Here is a 19,076-nt window from a genome sequence, read left to right as displayed (position 1 = left end):
CAACTCAACTCTGATTGTCAAAAGTTGACGTTTGACAATTCAGTAACCGCAAAACATATGGCGCAGTACAGCGCCATCTGTTTTGGATGTCAAACTAAGGGGCACGTTTTTTTCTTAAGCGAGGGCGTAGACTAGCAAGAACTTGCATGCACTTCACGTTAAATTACCGACTACTAAAGTAAACAGCATTCAAAAGTTTGATCAGATGCCGCAATGTAATGAAAATTGCATGCAAGTTCTTGCTAATCTAAACCTCGCTTTAGACTTTACTTCTCTATTACAATCAATTCTCTTTGGTATAATACACCGTGCTTTTATTGAATTCCGTTAACTTCGGGGTATCGGTGAGTATGTATAAGGAAAATAAATGGCATAGTTAATTTTCTAAAAAAATATTTTTAATTGATTTTTAACTATTTTAATTTTTATAAAAAGTAATTAAATGTTGCATACGGTGAGAGTCAGAATCAAAGAATATAATACAGGTCAGAATTCAGAATGGCGGGTGTACCTAAATAAAAATAAATGAAAAGCATACCATATTTTTGTATCTAATTTGTACTATTTAGTACCTCCGCTAAAAAAAATTGTACCTTACGGTACACAAAGTTATCATAAAAAAAAACAGTACACCCGCCATCCTGACAGTCAGAATGGCGGGTGTACTTTATTACGCTATGTTCCCGTGGTTATTGATAAATTCTATAAAAGCCAGTTATTGATAAATTCTATAAAGGACATGATCAGTTTAGCTGTTTTTGAGTTATCGCAAAAAGTTTCCCCTTCATAGTAAAAAGACTTACTTTAATTAGGTACTGATTATGCAAATTTGCCTATTTGTTTAACTCGCGTGAAAGGTACCGTTTCATCCGTTGGTTAACAATTTACTATACTTTAAGCTCCAGTTTAGCTTATTGTGACGGAAGAGTAACTACGGAACCCTACACTGAGCGTGGCCCGACATGCTCTTGGCCGGTTTTTTTTAAAATATACGAAATAATGCTGAGTGGCGCCATTAACGTATTTTGAAAATACACGAAATTATGTCATCAAGTTTGGGATACCAATTAATAGTCAAAGTTACTACAATTTCTACCATATTAAATTTAATGTTTTTTTTTTTGTTATGCACATGCTTGTTTTAATTGGTTAATAATATTAACATCATCGTTATTTACAGATTACTTAAAATGTATCAGCACTAAAGTAGTATAAGAAGGTAATTAATTTCAGTAGTATATTGATATTATTACTACTACAATGGTATCTTTTTAACATTGGCAACATGTGCGAGTGAGACACAAGGCTCGGGTTTTGCTATCTCAATTGGACCGTTTTCTCTAGTCTGGTACGAATACCTTTCTTGCTCGGTGATAAGGTTCAATTTGGTATGGCAAAAAAGTCATTGCGCTCTCCACTTTATGTTAACCTTCATGCACTGTCACGCGTCACTGTTCTGACTATCACTGTTCGGAAATTTGCGCGGTACCGCGGTATACGGCGCCGGTATTTGGTTCGCTAATACGGCCACATCTTAAGAATAAATATTATTCATCGAGAAAATAACACAGATTACCAAGCTGGAAATCATACAAAATGCAAAGTGAAGATTTTCACGATGTTGATGTGCTTATCAGACCAGCCAGAAAAGATGATATGGCGGCTGTCGCTAGTTTAATACAGGTGTTTGGCTACATTAACAGTTACAGAATAATTACAAATTTATCAATGGAATGAATAAAGAATGATAATCATTCTTTTTTAGGAACTGGCTGATTTCCAAAATATGTCAGATGGCCCGAAAATTAATGCTTCAGGTGCGTAAGTACATATTTATTTAGTCATTTAAATTGAAAAGTACCAATTTGTTCTGATCTTCAATTTGTAAGTATGCCCAGTTCACATTATTCCAGTCCAGTGATCCAGCGGGCTAATCCAGTCCAGTGCTGGACTGGAGCATATCGTTCACATTATTCCAGTCTTTTAAGAGTAGCTGGATTGGTAACACATTGGTGACAATGATTTCTAAAAAGAAACTCAAAAATTGTTTAAAAACTGCTCATTTACTACTGTTACAAGAAGTAAATGATTTAGTAGAAGAATTTAAACGGGGCAATAGGATTTGGATGAGAAATTGGATAAGCGAGAGAAACATAAAAGGAGGCTCAACAATGCTTTTGGGACAGCTGGCGTCAGAAGATCCCTCAGAATACAGATTGGCAATGAGAATGACTCAACAAGACTTTGAAGAGTTGTTATCATTAATTTCTAACAATATCCAGCGAAGTGATACATTATTCAGAGTTGCATTCTATTTGCATTTATTCGCGAATTTTTTGGAGGGCAGATTGGCGCATATCTCGGTTTTTATAAAAATCCGACGTGATGTCCCAGAGACATGCATGTTCTCTGTACAAAGAGACAAAATGAAGAGTTTGGTCCTCACTCAATTTCATTATTAATCAAAATTTGGAACTTGTCCCCAAAAACAATAATCTCGTATTCACCGTTCAACGTTCAATCCAATACTGGAATGCAACTGGAATGGCTGTTCACACTATTCCAGTGGTGCTGGATTGGGTTAGCTGGAATGAAAAGTTGACGGTCTCTCCAGTCACTGGACTGGAATGCTCACTGGAATGGGTACATTCCAGTGCATTCCAGTGTCGGTTCACATTATTCCAGTAGCATTCCAGCACTGGATTGGATTGCTGGACTGGAATGCTACTGGAATAATGTGAACCGACCATTGAATTTATATTGTAAAATTATATGAGAAAGATGTACCCTATAGCTATTTATTGACACCTAGTTTCACCGGTTTCCCTATTAAAAATTTGTGCTGGCAAAAAAATATTAAGTATGTTTAATTACCTATTACATGACAATATTCCTTATATATAACAGTTTCTTGGTTAAATCGAGGCCATTTTACGTTAGGTCTCATGTTTACACACACATATAGTCTTCTAAGTTTGAATAAATGATGTTTTTACCTTTAGTTGAAACATTGGCCATTCTCTTTCATATTATATATCTTATGAATTAAATTTCCAAACACATGAAGACAGTTCATATTCTATGTGTAAATGTAAATGTTCTTCTCCTTCTTGTTAGCGGCTATGTAAGGCTCTACAGCTTATGTCTCAATTTTGAAATGTTGAAGTTTGTTGAAAACAATTTTATTAAACATTGCTGGGTTCTTATCAAGCATATTCATGCTCATAAAATTAATTACTTAATTAATTTTTAGATTTACAGCGAGATGGCTTTGAAACAACACCACCAGCATTTCTGCTTCTTGTAGCAGAGAACAAAGGGAATAATGCAATTGTTGGCTATGCTCTGTACTTTAGAACATATTCAACTTGGGAGGGCCCTGCCATGATGCTGGAAGACTTGTATGTGAAACCTGCACTGAGGAGGCAAGGTATAGGGAGAAGGCTTTTTAAAGCGGTCACCGAGGTAAAAATGTTCACTGCTTAGTTACTTACTTCACCTGATATCTTATTTTAAAACCTAGAAATATTATTTAAAATTTTAGTACCTACCATAATATGTTAAAGAATTCATGATTCATCATCTTCATCTTCCTACCAATGTCCCTGCATTTTGCCATGGCTCATGGGAGCCTGGGGTCCGCTTGGCAACTGGCATGGCAATCCCAAGAATTGGCGTAGGCACTAGTTTCAGAGTTAATGAATTCATGATTAGAATAAGAAAATGAAGATTTGTTTTTTTTGACAACCGGTCTAGCCTGTGTGTAGTGAGTGAGTGGGTAGTAAGTCTGCCTATGAAGCCAATGGACTTGGCATGGCATGTCAATCCCTGTAAGGTGTTTTTTATGTATTTAAGTATTTATATATTATATTTATCATTGTCTGTAATGCCGATTTCGTCACTGACTCATTCATTCACTCAGTGATGATCATCAATACCCTTAGGGTACTTCCTGAAGTTGGTATGTAGTATAATTTTTTATTATTATTATTATTAGAGCTTCGATATTCCACAGAGAATTTTATCGTTTGATATATAATTATATATTTTTAAATATTAATTTTTATTTTTCTGCTGTAGACCCCTTCTGAATAAAAGCCTCCTCCAGCTGTTTCCATTTGTTTTTGTCTTTTGCTGCACTTTGCCATTCCTTACCCGCAGTAGCATCAATTTCGTCCTGCCATCTGGCTAGTGGATGACCTCTCTTTCTAGAGCCCAGGGGGCTCTTCCATTTGGTCACCTTTCCTGTCCACCTCCCGTCATTGAGCCTTGCCACATGACCAGCCCATCTCCATTTCATGCTCTGCGCAAAGTGTAAGGCATTGGTTACTTGTGTCCTTTTTCTAATATTGGAGCATCTTATTCTGTCTTTTAGTTTTATGCCTAAACAGCTTCTTTCCATTGCTCTTTAGGTGGTCTGTATTTTATTTTTGGTTGCCTGATTTAATGTCCAGGTTTGACAGCCATATGTGAGGCAAGGCAGTAAGGATGAATCCATCACTGTTTTCTTCAGGTGTACAAGAAGTTGTGATTTGAGTATTTCATTCTGCCTGTAGTATAATATTAGTACACAAACAACAACAAAATTCAAAAACTTGAAATTTTAAGCCCCTAAGGGGGTGAAATTGGGGTGGAATTTTGTATGAGGAATCAATAACCGCTGAAACGATTTAGTTAAAATTTGGTATGTACAGTACTGGACATAATAAATCATACACCTAAATAGATTGTTTCAAGTAGCATATAAAACATATTCAAATAAAACGATTTCTATATTTACTGCATTATAATTTGACCTCATATGAGTATTTACTTTATGCATAAATCATATCTAATAATACGCTTTTATTAGTTTGTTATAACTTAATATTTTAGAAAGGTAACATTTTTTCATTGGATAAAATTAATCGTACTCATATAAAACTGAAGAATTACCAGAAACTTAATACTCGGTGTGGCCTCCTTTGGCTTTAATTACCGCTTCCAGGCGGCGAGGCATACTCTCCACTAATGTTTGAAGGTATTCAGAATCAATATGATTCCATACCTACATCCTGACGAGCTGCAAGGTACGACGTTTTGTTGGTTACATTAGATTTATTTATTTTTCATCACACTTGCTCGAAAAAGATCTCATTTCATGCAGGGGTGCTGAAGGACAAAGCCTTTAGACGCATAAAACCACAAACGCGAATCACCAACTCTACGCAAAAAACCACTTAAGCGAAACACCAACTACGCAAAACACCAACTACGCATAACGCCAACATGAAATTACGCAAAACACAAATCACGCTAAATACCATGTATGCGGAATACCACCTATCACAGTACGCGAAATGCCAACTAACACGATACGCGAAATACCAACTAGATGCATGTCCGCCTTGCCGTCTGTAGACTACAGTTTCAAAATAAGTCGGCCGTTTTGGAAACCATAGGTTCGAAATCTTATGTATTAAAACTATTTATAGTTATAGCTTTGACATTCAAAGTCACATGAAATAAGAACTTCACTTCGACGTCAGATAGCTTGTGGGTTGTGCGTGGAATTATAAAATCCCATAAATTTCTTTAACCTTAACTTAGTTAACTAATATGGTAAACGAATATTTGTTGAGAAGAGCAATGGTGGAAGAAGGAAATAAATGTATTGTTAATGGTTGTTGCTATGACGTGAATCTCCACTCGCCTTCGGATTTCCATAAGGCGATGTTACTGAGCAAATTCAATTTATATTTACCGCCTAACGCAAAGTTATGTGTCCATCACATTGACACCGAAGATTGGGATAATCTAATTAGATCCGCTGCAATACCTACGCAAGTTATTATTGACGACGAACTTCAGGATGTAGTTAATACATTCAAAAGTGTATTACAACAAGTTCTACTAACATTTTCTTCTGCGTTACATTAGTAGTTACAATGACAATCAGATCAGCAGAGATCATCATTAATTTATCATCATCCTGCATTGCTAGCAATAGTGTGATATGATATGACTCCAAAAACGAATAATTAATTCATATATCAATCAAATATTTTTTGACTATAAAATAGTAGTAGCTACATATATTTTTGTTAGTAACATATTTACAAGAAAGTAATAATTAATTTAGGTACTTTATGCGTCTAAAGATATATTTTGTTGATTGAAAAAAAAATTACGATTTTTTTGTGATCTCTGATAATCTGACATTAATTAATTACTTGTTTATTTAACCCTTAGCCAGGCCTAACGATTTTGTTTTACTTTTGAATTTGATTTTTTGTACATAATAGCTTTATTAAAAAACTAAAACTAATATCTATTTTTTTATTATCATTATTTCCTAAAAGAATGTGGTCAGTTCAGGGTCGATAAGTAAAATTGGTACTCAACGGCAAGATGATAGACTATTACATGTGATAAACTGATAATGATGGGTCAGGGACTATTTTACAAAATAAAAACAAGTAATATTTTGACTACTTATTAATTAAAAGCAACAAAACCAATAAAAATAATGCTCCTATACATGGGTGGGACCCATATTCATGAACAAAAAAAAATCGACCACTTAAAAACCTAACTGTAAACGGCTATATCTATGGTACCACAAGGTTTTATACCGTTGTTGTTGTTACTACTACTTCAATAGTTTCAACAATATCAATTTTCGTAGAAAATCTAACGGTTGAATACGATTTTCTTTTAATTTATTTAAATATTTTTTATATTGTACATCAAAACCGATATCGGCATTTCGGCGTCTGCTCTTTTTACACGGGTTCCGTAAGAACTTAACGATTTTCTGGTCATTATATCCCGATTCGATTTTAATTTTGTGAATAAAATACAATAAGGATGGATTCCTATGGATCCTTGCGTTAATTCTTCGATTCCAACCTTCTACAGGGTTGTTTGTTCTGTGACGTTTATAAGCCACGCTAATCATCTCTAAAGGATGTTTGTTCAGCCAATGTTTTTCGAAATATTTTATAAAGTTCTGAGCAGCAGTATTTTTTTTTGGACTAATTTGTATTATGGATTGCCAACACTCTCTCATTCTGTTTGCTGGAAGCAATGACAAATTGGCTGCCAGTCTCTTCATTCTTCTAGTTTCTTTGGACATGTTCATTTCAAGTTTTCTCGCGTTGATTTTGACATCCTTATTCATGTGGAAATGACATCCTGAAATCTGTACTTCCGGGTATACTTTTTTTATGGCCAGAATGACGGCTTGTTCAAAGTCCGCAGTGAATTTTTCAATATTTATTCGTAAATTGTTCTTAATTAATTGAAATAAACGGATATAAGTCTGCGTGGTCTCATTAGGTAGCAGAGCAAATACGACTGGAACTACATTGGTCACTTCTATGTTTGAATTCAAGTCTATGTGTATAGTGTAAACCTGCGCAAATGGCTGCGGACATGACATAAATGTGCCATCGCCGAAATATTCGTCAGTACCAAAGTTTTCTATAAACTTTCTTGAGACTTTGCTGCAAAAAATCAAAATCGGTTCTCCCTCTACTTCAGTGTCATTGCATACTAAAAAGTTTTTAACAAATGTCTTAGGGACTGCTATATCTTCATTCAAAGTCGCGTACTTGGTTTTGTCACACAGCAGAAACTTTTTCCGTGCCCTGTACATCATGTCCTGCTTTTCTTTAACTGACGGTATATAATTTTTGTTGCAACCTTGACTTTGTAATTTTTCAATATGTTCCTCCAATATTTTTGGCACGGGTGACATCCTCCGGCAGACCTCCTTTTTGCAGGCATTCATTGAAATGAAGATATCTTCACTAACGGGACGCTTACAACAGTGGGCCAATGAATGACCTACAATATTGCCAGCACTATCTAACGTTATCGATACATTACAGCGATATACCCGACTACTTGCACATCTCCAAATACTTGATTCTTCTGATTTGTTGGTTTTTGATTTATTGTATCGATAGCCATTGAGGTATAATGCCGGAAAACCCTTTTGATTCACAGTGAATACAACTTTTCCTGCTTCCGTCATTTTACACATCTTTTTGAAAGGTTTGTTTATATACTGACATATCTTCCTTGCAATCAAATCATAGACATTAGTTTTAATTATCTAGACAATTAGGTCCTTATAAAATGAAACCTCTTTAGATAACGAATGGCTGTTGTTGATGAAAGGTATTATACTTCGATTGTAAATATTATATTTTACAAGTTCCAGTTGGTATTTCGCGTTAGTGGTATTGTAAGTGTTTGGTATATTGCGTAATAAATAAAATCGCCAAACATCACAACACGTCAGGTTGGTATTTCGCGTTTGTGGTATTATGCGTAGTTGGCGTTTTGCGTAATATTTTTTAGAAGTCTGCAAAATACCAAAAAACCTGGGATTGGTATTTCGCGTTTGTGGTTTTATGCGTCTAAAGGGGACAAAGGCCTATTTTGTTCCCGCGGGAGTTATGGAAATTATGTCACTTATTCATAAAAACCAAGTAGCATAAATTAGTTTTACTTTTAAAATACTGTCGTTTATGATTTAATATTTTATGTTTATGTTTAAAATTATTTAATTTGATTAATTTAACAGCTGTTTCAAATATTTTTACATAATTTACAATCGTGACTGAATGCCGAATAGGTCTGTGCCTTCGATGCCTCATCTGCCAAGAAATTACAAAATGGCGGACGAATGTTTGATATATCACCATATTTAAGAATTATTTCGCTTAAAATTTAGTTTTTTCTTCGCAAGTGTGACGAAAAACATTGTGTGTAACTCCGGGGGTAAGAATATTGCAAACTCGGGTCTTTAATTTCCTCAAGCCCGGAGGCTTGACATCCGGAGCTGTGGCTGTATATTTTGACTAAGGTGTAGAGTTTGTGAAGTTAGGGCTTGTGGCCATTACAAATTGAACTGTAAACCATAACGGACGGTTACAGTTTACGGTTCAATTTGTAATAGTTAATGGTTAAATCTAATAAACGTTCTGCCTCTCTAGAGTTAGAAGCTTGGCTCTACAACAGTACCCCTAGTGTAACTTTGATCGACATCATAACGTGACGAACGCGTTTGCGTTAAGTCTCATTTTGTATAGGATTTTGAGGTTCCAAAACGTCCCGCTTGGCGCGCTCTTTCGAAATCCAATACAAAATGAGACTAAACGCAAACGCGTACGTCACGTTTGGAAATCGAATTTATTTACACTAGGGGTACGGATCTGATAACTTTTTGACAGGACTTATGGTTTCTTCTTGACAACATTTTACATGAAAATGTTTTTGATGGGATCTATTTATCTATATAAGTATGTATATTGGCCGGTCAACTATTTTCTGTATAAATCTGTCCTGTTCATTACGAAAATATTAACTGCTACTTTATATTAATTTAATATGTTATAAGATAACCATCATAAACTCAGATTTATTTTGATCAGATTGTTTGCTTTAGTTTATTTTGGTAACTTTATTACTTTTAAGCAAAATCATAGTTACTCACGTGACGAAATTTGTCTTTCATACAAAATATTACTGTTCCTGAGGCGCATGGACTCACTGGTTATCCCGCAAATATTTTTCTAGACGTCTTTTTTGTTTTGTTGTTATTAAAACGTTTGTCTCGTTATTTTAAATTCTATTTATATAGCACGTTGTTAAATATTTAAGTGTAGGTTTAAAATATTTTTTGAATCTTTGTCAGGCCAAAGGTCGAGCTACGAGAGATCAGAGCTGTGAATCTGACGAACGGCCGAAGGCCTAACCGTCCAATCGAGGAGCGTTTCCATGCAAGGCCGAGCTGCTGGAGAGCATAGCCTGGACATTAATCAATATGGTCTCGATTCTCTTGCTACTCACCTGTGGCATCGCTTGAAAGCGCGACTTGCTTGGATGTTTTGGGCCTTCAGCCGTATGCAGTCCTTTTAATTTCATATTTCACGGCTGTGCAGTAAATCGGCATTTGGGCTCGGGTCGGGCTGCAGGTTTCGGGTTTTCAGCCACCTAAACCCTTGAAGCTCGTTCTTGTGATCCGCCAAACACATCACCTTTTGTTCGTGTCCGAACTCCGCTGTCCTGCATATCGCCCTTCGACCTTTCGGTTCACTACTAAATACTATACCATTGTCGTTTCCGTGTTCAACCCGCCTGTAGCTCTGCCTGGGGCCTCGCATCATGGTGGTGGGTTCTCGAGGGCTGGAATCTCCCTCTTGTTGTCCGATTTTGGCATGCCATTTTTATATCAGATACTGCATACGGCGGCGCACCAAAACAAATTTTAATTTGAATAATATGATAAGCGAGCGTGCCGTGACACTTTTTTTATAACTGTCTTTTTTGTAATTAACCCCTCTTACGTCTTTTTACAGACGTTTAAGAGTCCGTCTTAGATAACTTCTGCATCGACTATGACTCTACTCATATTTCACGTTAAAAAACTACTCAGTCTTTTGCACGAGACCCCCGCAAGCGCGAGGCCGCGGGCGGTTGCCCCGTTCGCCACCCCAAAGGCCGCCCCTGCTATTATGTCTTTTAGATTTAAAAAGCCGCATGATTTAGCCAAAAAATTGCCTCATGCCTCAATTGCAAAATTGGCTCACGGACCACTGAGTCACAAAAATTGTGACCGAAAAGACGTTTTTGTTACTCAAGAGACTTTAAATCTTATATTATACAGTAACTCCGTAAAACTTATATATGTATAATCTGTTCGCAAAGAGAAGAGTCGTGGAATGTACTGGGCCCCATCCATTCCACGACTCTTCTCTTTCCGCACAGACTCTATTCGATAATACAACCATTTACTTCAGTATTGGTCCTTGCAGTCTGTGTCGTCAGCAACCGTACTTCTATTTAAGCTTTGCTGCTTATCCTCTTCTTGCTTTGAGTCTGGGCACATGACAAAGGGCCGGCTGATGGATATCTGATAAGCTGGTCCCTAAAAGTGTACATATTTCTAAAATGTATATTTTAAATTCAAATTTTGCAAGGTTTATAGTTGTGTCTCTTGAGTCACACGTTTTGTCTCTTGACTGTCAATTTTGTCCTCTTCATTTGTAACAGTAGATTCATATTCTCTGACACATACCATTACTGTTTTCATTCCCTAATATTAAGCGTATACCGAATTATGCTTAGATAATTTAATAACCGGAGTTGCCTTAAAGAGCTTAGGTACACCTCTGCCGAAAACTTTGCATAATGTGCATACTTATTGTATGGACTGACTATTTGTATGTTACTCGTATGTACAAATAGCCATTCATTTGACGTGTTCCTCCCCCGCAAAAATCGGCAGTGTTTTGTACAGACAAGGCGTCTCCAGTTACAAGATGCTCTAAGGAATTATGTAAAAAACTTTTTCTTCATACTGCTCATGTGACTGAGGACATAATATCCACACAAGTATTCCAAAATTGACTGATTTTATTTCCTTTTCTAACGCCAATGTGTTTATTTGAATTAATTGAATATAATGAAACTTTTTTCTTGAATCTAAAGTTGTTTTCTATACATAATTCTGAAACTCGGGCCCGTTGTTGTGTAGCGTTTTTCGTGAGTTTGTTATCAAATTCATGTTTATATTATGCAGTGAACGGAAAAATAATACATGGAATCCGCATTTGAGAACATTACCGTTAAAATTCTCTGACAATTATTAGTGTCAATTAGCTCACATACACAATTACGCTGACATTTAAATAAGACCTTTACAGAGCCTGTAATCAAAACTGATAAACGAAATAATAGTCATCTCTATTACACTAATGTACACGGATAAGTATAGATGAAATGCATATAATGTCAATAACTACCAATCAGCGACATTAATCCGCTAATAACCTTCTTGCTGTACGTACTGGCAGCTGAGAGTTCGAGGTTCATATTTTGATTATAATATGACGTGGACAGGGATAGGTTTATGCAATAATAGTTTGAAGAACCAGTCAAATGATCCACGTATAATAATTTTAAAAGATAAATAATTAAAATGTTGTTATCAAATGAGAGACTAACCCAACATAACTAAATATTCATTGTTGTGTTAACATATTCCGCTATAATAAGTATTTTTATGGCTAGACAAATTTTATTATTAGCGTAGCCACGTTCAGGTACTTAAGGCATAGCCAGGAAAATTTACATGGGTACACCAATCGGGTCAAACGTATTTGAAAAGACTGAGTAACAATAATGGCTCATCTCCACTTTCAGTTCCAACGGAAGTATTATTTTTTTTGGAAATAGTGACCGCTTCATGCGTTGTCTAAATGCAAGACGGAGGAAGAATTTCTTGGCAACAGCAAATTTCGACAAAAAGTCTTAGCCATACAGGGATATATATATATATGACAGTAGAGGGTGGATTCAAATGATCCACATTTTCAGATAATGTGTGTATTTGTTAAACAAATTCATTGAAAGATAGATAGAAAAAATACATATAGAAGACCGGGTTTGAGTTAGTTGTCACAAAGCGGCCGTAACAAACCATTGAACGAACAGCGGTTTTATTAAGCCGTGTGAAGCCTTTTTTTGACAGTTTGAAATCTTTATCTTTAAAATCAATAAAACATATTCTAGATCTCTTGTTGGCATCCAATCAATTTCATGTCTCTCTCATTGGACAGTTATTTTCCAAAGTTCGCTGCGAACAGCATCTTGTGGGAATCGGATTATACCTTAAATAACAAATAACTAGGTAGTTTTTTATAGCTCCATCCCATGAAAGATAAAACGAAAATACAAAATAATACGGAATTTATTATAATATAGAAAATATCTAAATCAAACATAAGTTAATAAAATAATCTACTTCATTTGGCATAACATCATCCCTATTATCCTCGTAATCTAAAAAGACGTATATTGTTATGAAAGTCATATGCAGTTACGTTTTAAATTAGCACGGTAATATTGAAAAAATGTCATATTTATTCCAAATTTTACTGAAGTTATCTCTTTACTTACACGTGTAAAGTGATCCTACTGTCCTTGCAATGTTCAGGATAACTTCTGCAGCACTTCACGACTCATGAAGACATTTTTAATTATAAAAAAACGTTGTTTTTATTAAACGATTTAGCCATCTATAACTGACTGTCATATCGGTCGAACTGAAGTTGCCAATCGAGTAGTTTGTAACCCCCGCCCACCTTAGGGTAGTTTACGTTGGGCTATAATTGAGCGTTCAGAATGTGAGAGTCAGAATGGCGGGTGTACCTAAATAAAAATAGATGAAAAGCATACCATATTTTTGTACCTAATTTGTACCATTTAGTACCTGCGTAAAAAAAAAAAATTGTACCTCACGGTACACAAAGTTATCATCAAAAAACAGTACACCCGCCATCCTGAGAGTCAGAATGGCGGGTGTACTTTATTACACTATATTCCCGTGGTTATTGGTAAATTCTATAAAAGCCAAATTTTTGTACCTTTTTTGTACCTTCATATTCAATTATAATATGAGCCATTTTATTTGTGGTTTCCAAGTTGTACTCATTTATATTTTGCTTGTTAATACACTTTTGCAGGCGTTATAATTTTTCAAGTTATCGATCTCATTTTTAAGAAAAAACACTAAGGTACAATTATTTTTATTAAGTTTAAATAACTCAGAAAATCATGTCTTAAAAAAGGCTAGGCGCCAGTTCAAAGAAATCTTCCTAAGAAAAATCATTTTTAAGACATGATTTTCGGAGTTATTTGAACTTAACAGATTAAACATCAAAGGTACTAATTCCTGGCGTAATAAAAATAATTGTACCTTAGCGTTTTTTCTTAAAAATGAGATCGATAACTTGAAAAATGACAACGCCTGCGAAATTGTAATAGCAAGCAAAATATAAAATGAGTAAAACTTGGAAACCACAAATAAAATGGCTTATATTATAATTGAATATGAAGGTACAAAAATTAGGCTTTTATAGAATTTATCAATAACCACGGGAAAATAGCGTAATAAAGTACACCCGCCATTCTGACTCTCAGGATGGCGGGTGTACTGTTTTTAGGGTTCCGTAGCCAAATGGCAAAAAACGGAACCCTTATAGATTCGTCATGTCCGTCTGTCTGTCCGATTCTGTCACAGCCACTTTTTTCCGAAACTATAAGAGCTATACTGTTCAAACTTAGTAAGTGGATGTATTCTATGAACCGCATTAAGATGTTCACACAAAAATAGAAAAAAAACAATATATTTTGGGGGTTCCCCATACTAAGAACTGAAACTCAAAAAATCTTTTTTCATCAAACCCATACATGTGGGGTATCTATGGATAGGTCTTCAAAAATGATATTGAGGTTTCTAATATCATTTTTTTCTAAAATGAATAGTTTGCGCGAGAGACACTTCCAAAGTGGTAAAATGTGTGTCCCCCCCCCGTAACTTCTAAAATAACAGAATGAAAAAACTAAAAAAAATATATGATATACATTGTCATGCAAACTTCCACCGAAAATTGGTTTGAACGAGATCTAGTAAGTAGTTTTTTTTTTAATACGTCATAAAATTTGAAAAAAATTTTTTTTCATCAAACCCATACGTGTGGGGTATCTATGGATAGGTCTTCAAAAATGATATTTAGGTTTCTAATATAATTTTTTTCTAAACTGAATAGTTTGCGCGAGAGACACTTCTAAAGTGAAAAAATGTGTGTCCCCCCCCCCCCCCCCCCTGTAACTTCTAAAAAAACAGAATGAAAAATCTAAAAAAAATATATGATATACATTACCATGCAAACTTCCACCGAAAATTGGTTTGAACGAGATCTAGTGAGTAGTTTTTTTTTAATACATCATAAAATTAAAAAAAAATTTTTTTCATCAAACCCATACGTGTGGGGTATCTATGGATAGGTCTTCAAAAATGATATTTAGGTTCCTAATATCATTTTTTTCTAAACTGAATAGTTTGCGCGAGAGACACTTCCAAACTGGTAAAATGTGTGTCCAAAGTGGTAAAATGTTGAACAAGATCTAGCAAGTACATTTTTTTTAATACGTCTCAAATGGTACGGAACCCTTCATGCACGAGTCCGACTCCCACTTGGCCGCTTTTATTTGATGATAACTTTGTGTACCGTGAGGTACAATTTTTTTTAACGCAGGTACTAAATAGTACAAATTAGGTACAAAAATATGGTATGCTTTTCATTTATTTTTATTTAGGTACACCCGCCATTCTGAGTCTCACTTCAGGATGCTTCCATGTTTTATTTCCGTTCACTGATATTATGTATGTTTGCTATTGTACATTTAAATAAATTGTTACTCGTAGCAAAAATCAATATCCATTTTTAGGGATTCTTAGTCACCTAGATACCCTTATAGTTTCGACATGTCCATCTGTCCGTCCGTGAGCTGCAATTTGGCATGCATACATAAATCATGTATGCGACACAAAGGAAAAATATAAACTGTTGAAACTCATTTTTTGCCAAAAAAAAATCGACATTCGAAGTTTAATAATATCTTATCGCTAAAGATACACATAAAGACGGGTGTTTTTTAGGAAAACTTGAGTTTAACCAGATATAACAAAACACGTGTTCATTATTTTTTCCTACTCTCAAACATATACCTACTCAAACAAGCCATTAACTTGTAAGTTGCTCGAGCATTACTAGGAGTTAGAAGATTTAGTAATTTTTTAATACTTTGGAGGACAATTTCTCTGAATAGGTTGAGTTAGGGCAGCTAAAAACAATATGTGTCCGTTATTTTAGACTACTCTATAACATATATAAATATAGGTTTTACAGAAAAACTTTTTATGTGCATTCAAAAATAAAAATAAAAAACAATGTTTTTTTTTGGGCTTTATTTACTTAAACTCATATAAAAAAAGTATTCTTTTGGACTCAGGGCTATAACCGCGAAAATTGAAGTTTGTCAATTGCGGGCATTTTTCTGTCATTTTAATTACGTATTAGTGCAAGTAAAAGAGAAAGATCCCCGCAATTTGCGAATTTCGATTTTCGCGGTAGGCCCCCTGAAGTGCGTGGATAAAATCTTTCGGGTTCCTCGTGTTACACCGTGTATGTATTAAATATAGCTCATTAATTGAAACATTTAACTCCTATTATGTAACTTTATTGGACCAATGTCCACACAATATTTGGTCCTAAGGACTATACTGTTATTGCTTGGTACATATATTAACTTCTGTCTTATTTTCCAGCAAGCAGCACTGGCCAGATGTTCACGATTAGACTTTCATGTCTTAGAATGGAATAGAGCAAAATCATTTTATGAGTCCATTGGAGCTGTAAACCTGACCAAATCCGAACAATGGTGCTTGTACCGTTTGTCTGGGGAAGCTTTTGAAAAAGCAGCTAATCAAAAGTAGCATGTCAGTGTTGGGCTGTTGGGTACTGAATAAAAGACTCAATGTGATCAAACATTATGGGTATATTTTTGTAATATAATATTATGTACAACATAATATATTGTGTAGATAACTGTTGTGGCATTATTTAGCTAACTTTAATGTGATATTGTCAATTTGGTGACAAAGTCTGTGTTTGTTAGTGAAATAAAATTCGTACAAACTATTAAATCTAAAACTATGTACAAATATGTAATTATAAATGCCATTTATTTAACTTACAGTCTATAAATAATACTACTCCGTTTACAGTAATTACCTATCTTCATTGGAATTACTATCAAATCACACTTTAAGGGTTAGTTCAAGTTTCTTTTTCACAATATTTCACTTGCAGTCATGGAAGTCATGCTTTGAACCATTTTTGAATTTACGCATATTTTCTCTTGAATCCATACAAGTATTCAGACTTTGTATCAAGGCATTATTACAGGGGCTACATGGAACATCGGAATTGGAGTATTGTCTATTATTCACACTAAATTGGAGTGACAGAGATGGAATACACATTTTCAAAGTTTGTTGTAGGCCCGCTGGTGTTGTAGTTATTTGCAGTACTTTAGTGGAATAAGTAGTAGTCTAGTCAGTCAAATATAATCTGTTTTTACAAATATGTATAACGTGACCGAATCAGAAGAACAAATTAGAATTTAGATTGAATATGGCAGAACTAGTTTGTCTCATCCAATAGTATTGAAACAGTATTCATAAATATTTCAAACGTTTGTTATATACATAACTTACATCATAGACTTATAACTAATTGTAAGACAGATTCCTTGGCATTTGTTCATTATCTAATTTGTGGAATGCATTGGTGGGGCGATATTGTTTCACAATGCGTTGCCCGCGCGGTGCCACGGCTACGCCACTGTTATCCCGCACAGTTCCACTTGTGTAAGGTTCACCTTAACATATTAAAAATAATTGATTTTTATTCATCTTGTTATTTTCATTCGCGTGTGCATACCAATTATTTTATCGATTTACATAAGTTACACAGATTCAATTTGTTTTATGATGCGATGAAAAGTGAAATATCAGACAAATGTAGGTTCCTCTCTGATTCAAATACTACAATTGTAGCTAAATTGGATGAATCGACATTTTTCTCGTCTTCATAAAAGATTGATCAGTACAAATGGGTCAGAGAGAAAAATAAATAAAAAGGTTAACATTTATTCGGTTGGCCATATATTTTCATTTAAGTCAAAAATATCTATACTAATTAATCATTAAGAGCCAGTGAACGTATAAAGTAGGGTTGCATGAACCGCAATTTTTTCAGATCCGGATATTTCGGATAAGTATTAAGATTCCATGGATACGGATATCCGGAGAGTTCGTTAGTAAAAAGAGTAAATAAACTCACAATGATATGAACACGGAGTAAACGTTACATTTACTCCTTAGACGTCAAATTTGTCAAACATGTTTATTTTGTATATACCGATTTGATAAATTAGACTAATTAAATGACTTCTTCTTTCTGTACCTTTGAAAAATAGTCGTTAGTCAAGATAAGTTGCTTAGAAAAAGTATTTATTAGCTCATTCGTTCAGTCCACATAACAAAGATCTTCATTAAACGTATAAAACGAATAGGTATCCAGGTAGCAAGTTTTAATAACTGTTTACTGTTACTATCTACTGTTTAGTTTAAGCAACATTCGTATTTATTTTATGAGGTTATCCCATGACCTGATGAATGGTGTACGCGCTGCTTTCTACCCAATAGCTGATAACAGCCACTATAACACCTCGCGTCTTATTCATGTTTTACTTCCACCCCTGGAGCATGTAGTTTTAAAAACTCCTCTCTGGACGGCCATTGAAGGCAAGCCAGAGTTGAGTCTTCGGGTTCCCCTTGGGGTGCGCTTCGACCAACGATAACACGCTGCCGAAGACGGAGACCCTGACTGACTTGGGATTAATAATAATAATTATAGTATTTTTAGTTTTGAGTCAGTCGTGACACCTAAAAACGAATTTCAATTTCTCTTAAATTTACATATGTATGTCCCTTACGGACCGAATTGGAACTGTTTAATTTAAGTAATATGTAACGGCACGAATCATGAGACATTTGAAAGAAAATTTGGATTTTTTTACATTTCATTGATGTAAGTAAGTTTTTTTACCGCTTTGCACTTTATTTGAATGTCGTATTCGTCTTTTATGTTTTCGACGTATTTAATGAAAGATACTGCACTTGGTTTCAATATAATCAACAAATTCAAATATGTTTTTTGTAGAGGCTACTAACGTCTCATTATTGTGGTGCCACGATCATTTTAGGGGTGTTTACTATAATATCGAATTATGTTTTTACACGTCTTTCAGTACAGATCAAATAATATGGCCAATCTTTATATCTTTATAGAACCTTTATATAGGACTATAAGAAGACCTATAGAGCTACCCATTTGACTGAAATCTGTTCGGGGGCCTAGCCAAGATGACAAGGGTTTATCGATAAGTGCCAATCGAATAGTAAAAATATATCAGGATGACAGATCTGTGCAAACGAAAAGTCACGTGATCATTTGCTTATATTATTTAAGTTTCGATTGTCGTTTTTTTTACGAGCGATAGTTACTTGGCTAGACCCCTTTATGGTAAATCATAGTCGCTTTCTTCGCTGAAAGCATCAGGTCACAGGATAATACTCATATATGTATATTCTCTTCGTCTTCGTTTGA

General features: G+C 34.8%; 2 protein-coding genes and 1 long non-coding RNA gene across 6 annotated transcripts in view; 1 reads left to right on the top strand and 2 right to left on the bottom strand.

The window, feature by feature from the left end:
- LOC133518554 (uncharacterized) overlaps positions 1 to 19,076 on the bottom strand; it is a 298,712-nt gene that overhangs the window by 51,248 nt on the left and 228,388 nt on the right. The gene's annotated exons all lie outside the window — the stretch shown is intronic.
- On the top strand, positions 499 to 17,316 carry LOC133518533 (thialysine N-epsilon-acetyltransferase-like). Of its 2 annotated transcripts, XR_009799493.1 has the most exons (5): positions 499 to 1,683; positions 1,766 to 1,817; positions 3,254 to 3,465; positions 16,169 to 16,396; positions 16,628 to 17,316. XR_009799493.1 is itself a non-coding variant. In XM_061852222.1 (4 exons), the coding sequence occupies exons 1-4, from the start codon at positions 1,597 to 1,599 to the stop codon at positions 16,334 to 16,336; spliced, it is 519 nt and encodes a 172-aa protein (XP_061708206.1). In that variant the 5' UTR covers positions 499 to 1,596; the 3' UTR covers positions 16,337 to 17,316. The 2 variants fall into 2 exon arrangements, 1 of the variants encoding a protein (XP_061708206.1); XM_061852222.1 differs by having other exon boundaries at positions 16,169 to 17,316.
- LOC133518489 (GATA-binding factor A-like) overlaps positions 16,379 to 19,076 on the bottom strand; it is an 83,585-nt gene continuing 80,887 nt past the window's right edge. For all 3 annotated transcript variants that reach the window (XM_061852209.1, XM_061852217.1, XM_061852220.1), the window contains one exon: positions 16,379 to 17,283. The gene's annotated coding sequence lies outside the window, so the exon portion shown is untranslated. The remainder of the gene's footprint in view (positions 17,284 to 19,076) is intronic.

The sequence above is a fragment of the Cydia pomonella genome, chromosome 1 (genome assembly GCF_033807575.1).
Source record: "Cydia pomonella isolate Wapato2018A chromosome 1, ilCydPomo1, whole genome shotgun sequence".
In the NCBI taxonomy this organism is placed as follows: domain Eukaryota; kingdom Metazoa; phylum Arthropoda; class Insecta; order Lepidoptera; family Tortricidae; genus Cydia; species Cydia pomonella.
Note: the sequence above shows the minus strand (reverse complement) of the source record. Positions and strands in the feature narration are given on the sequence as shown.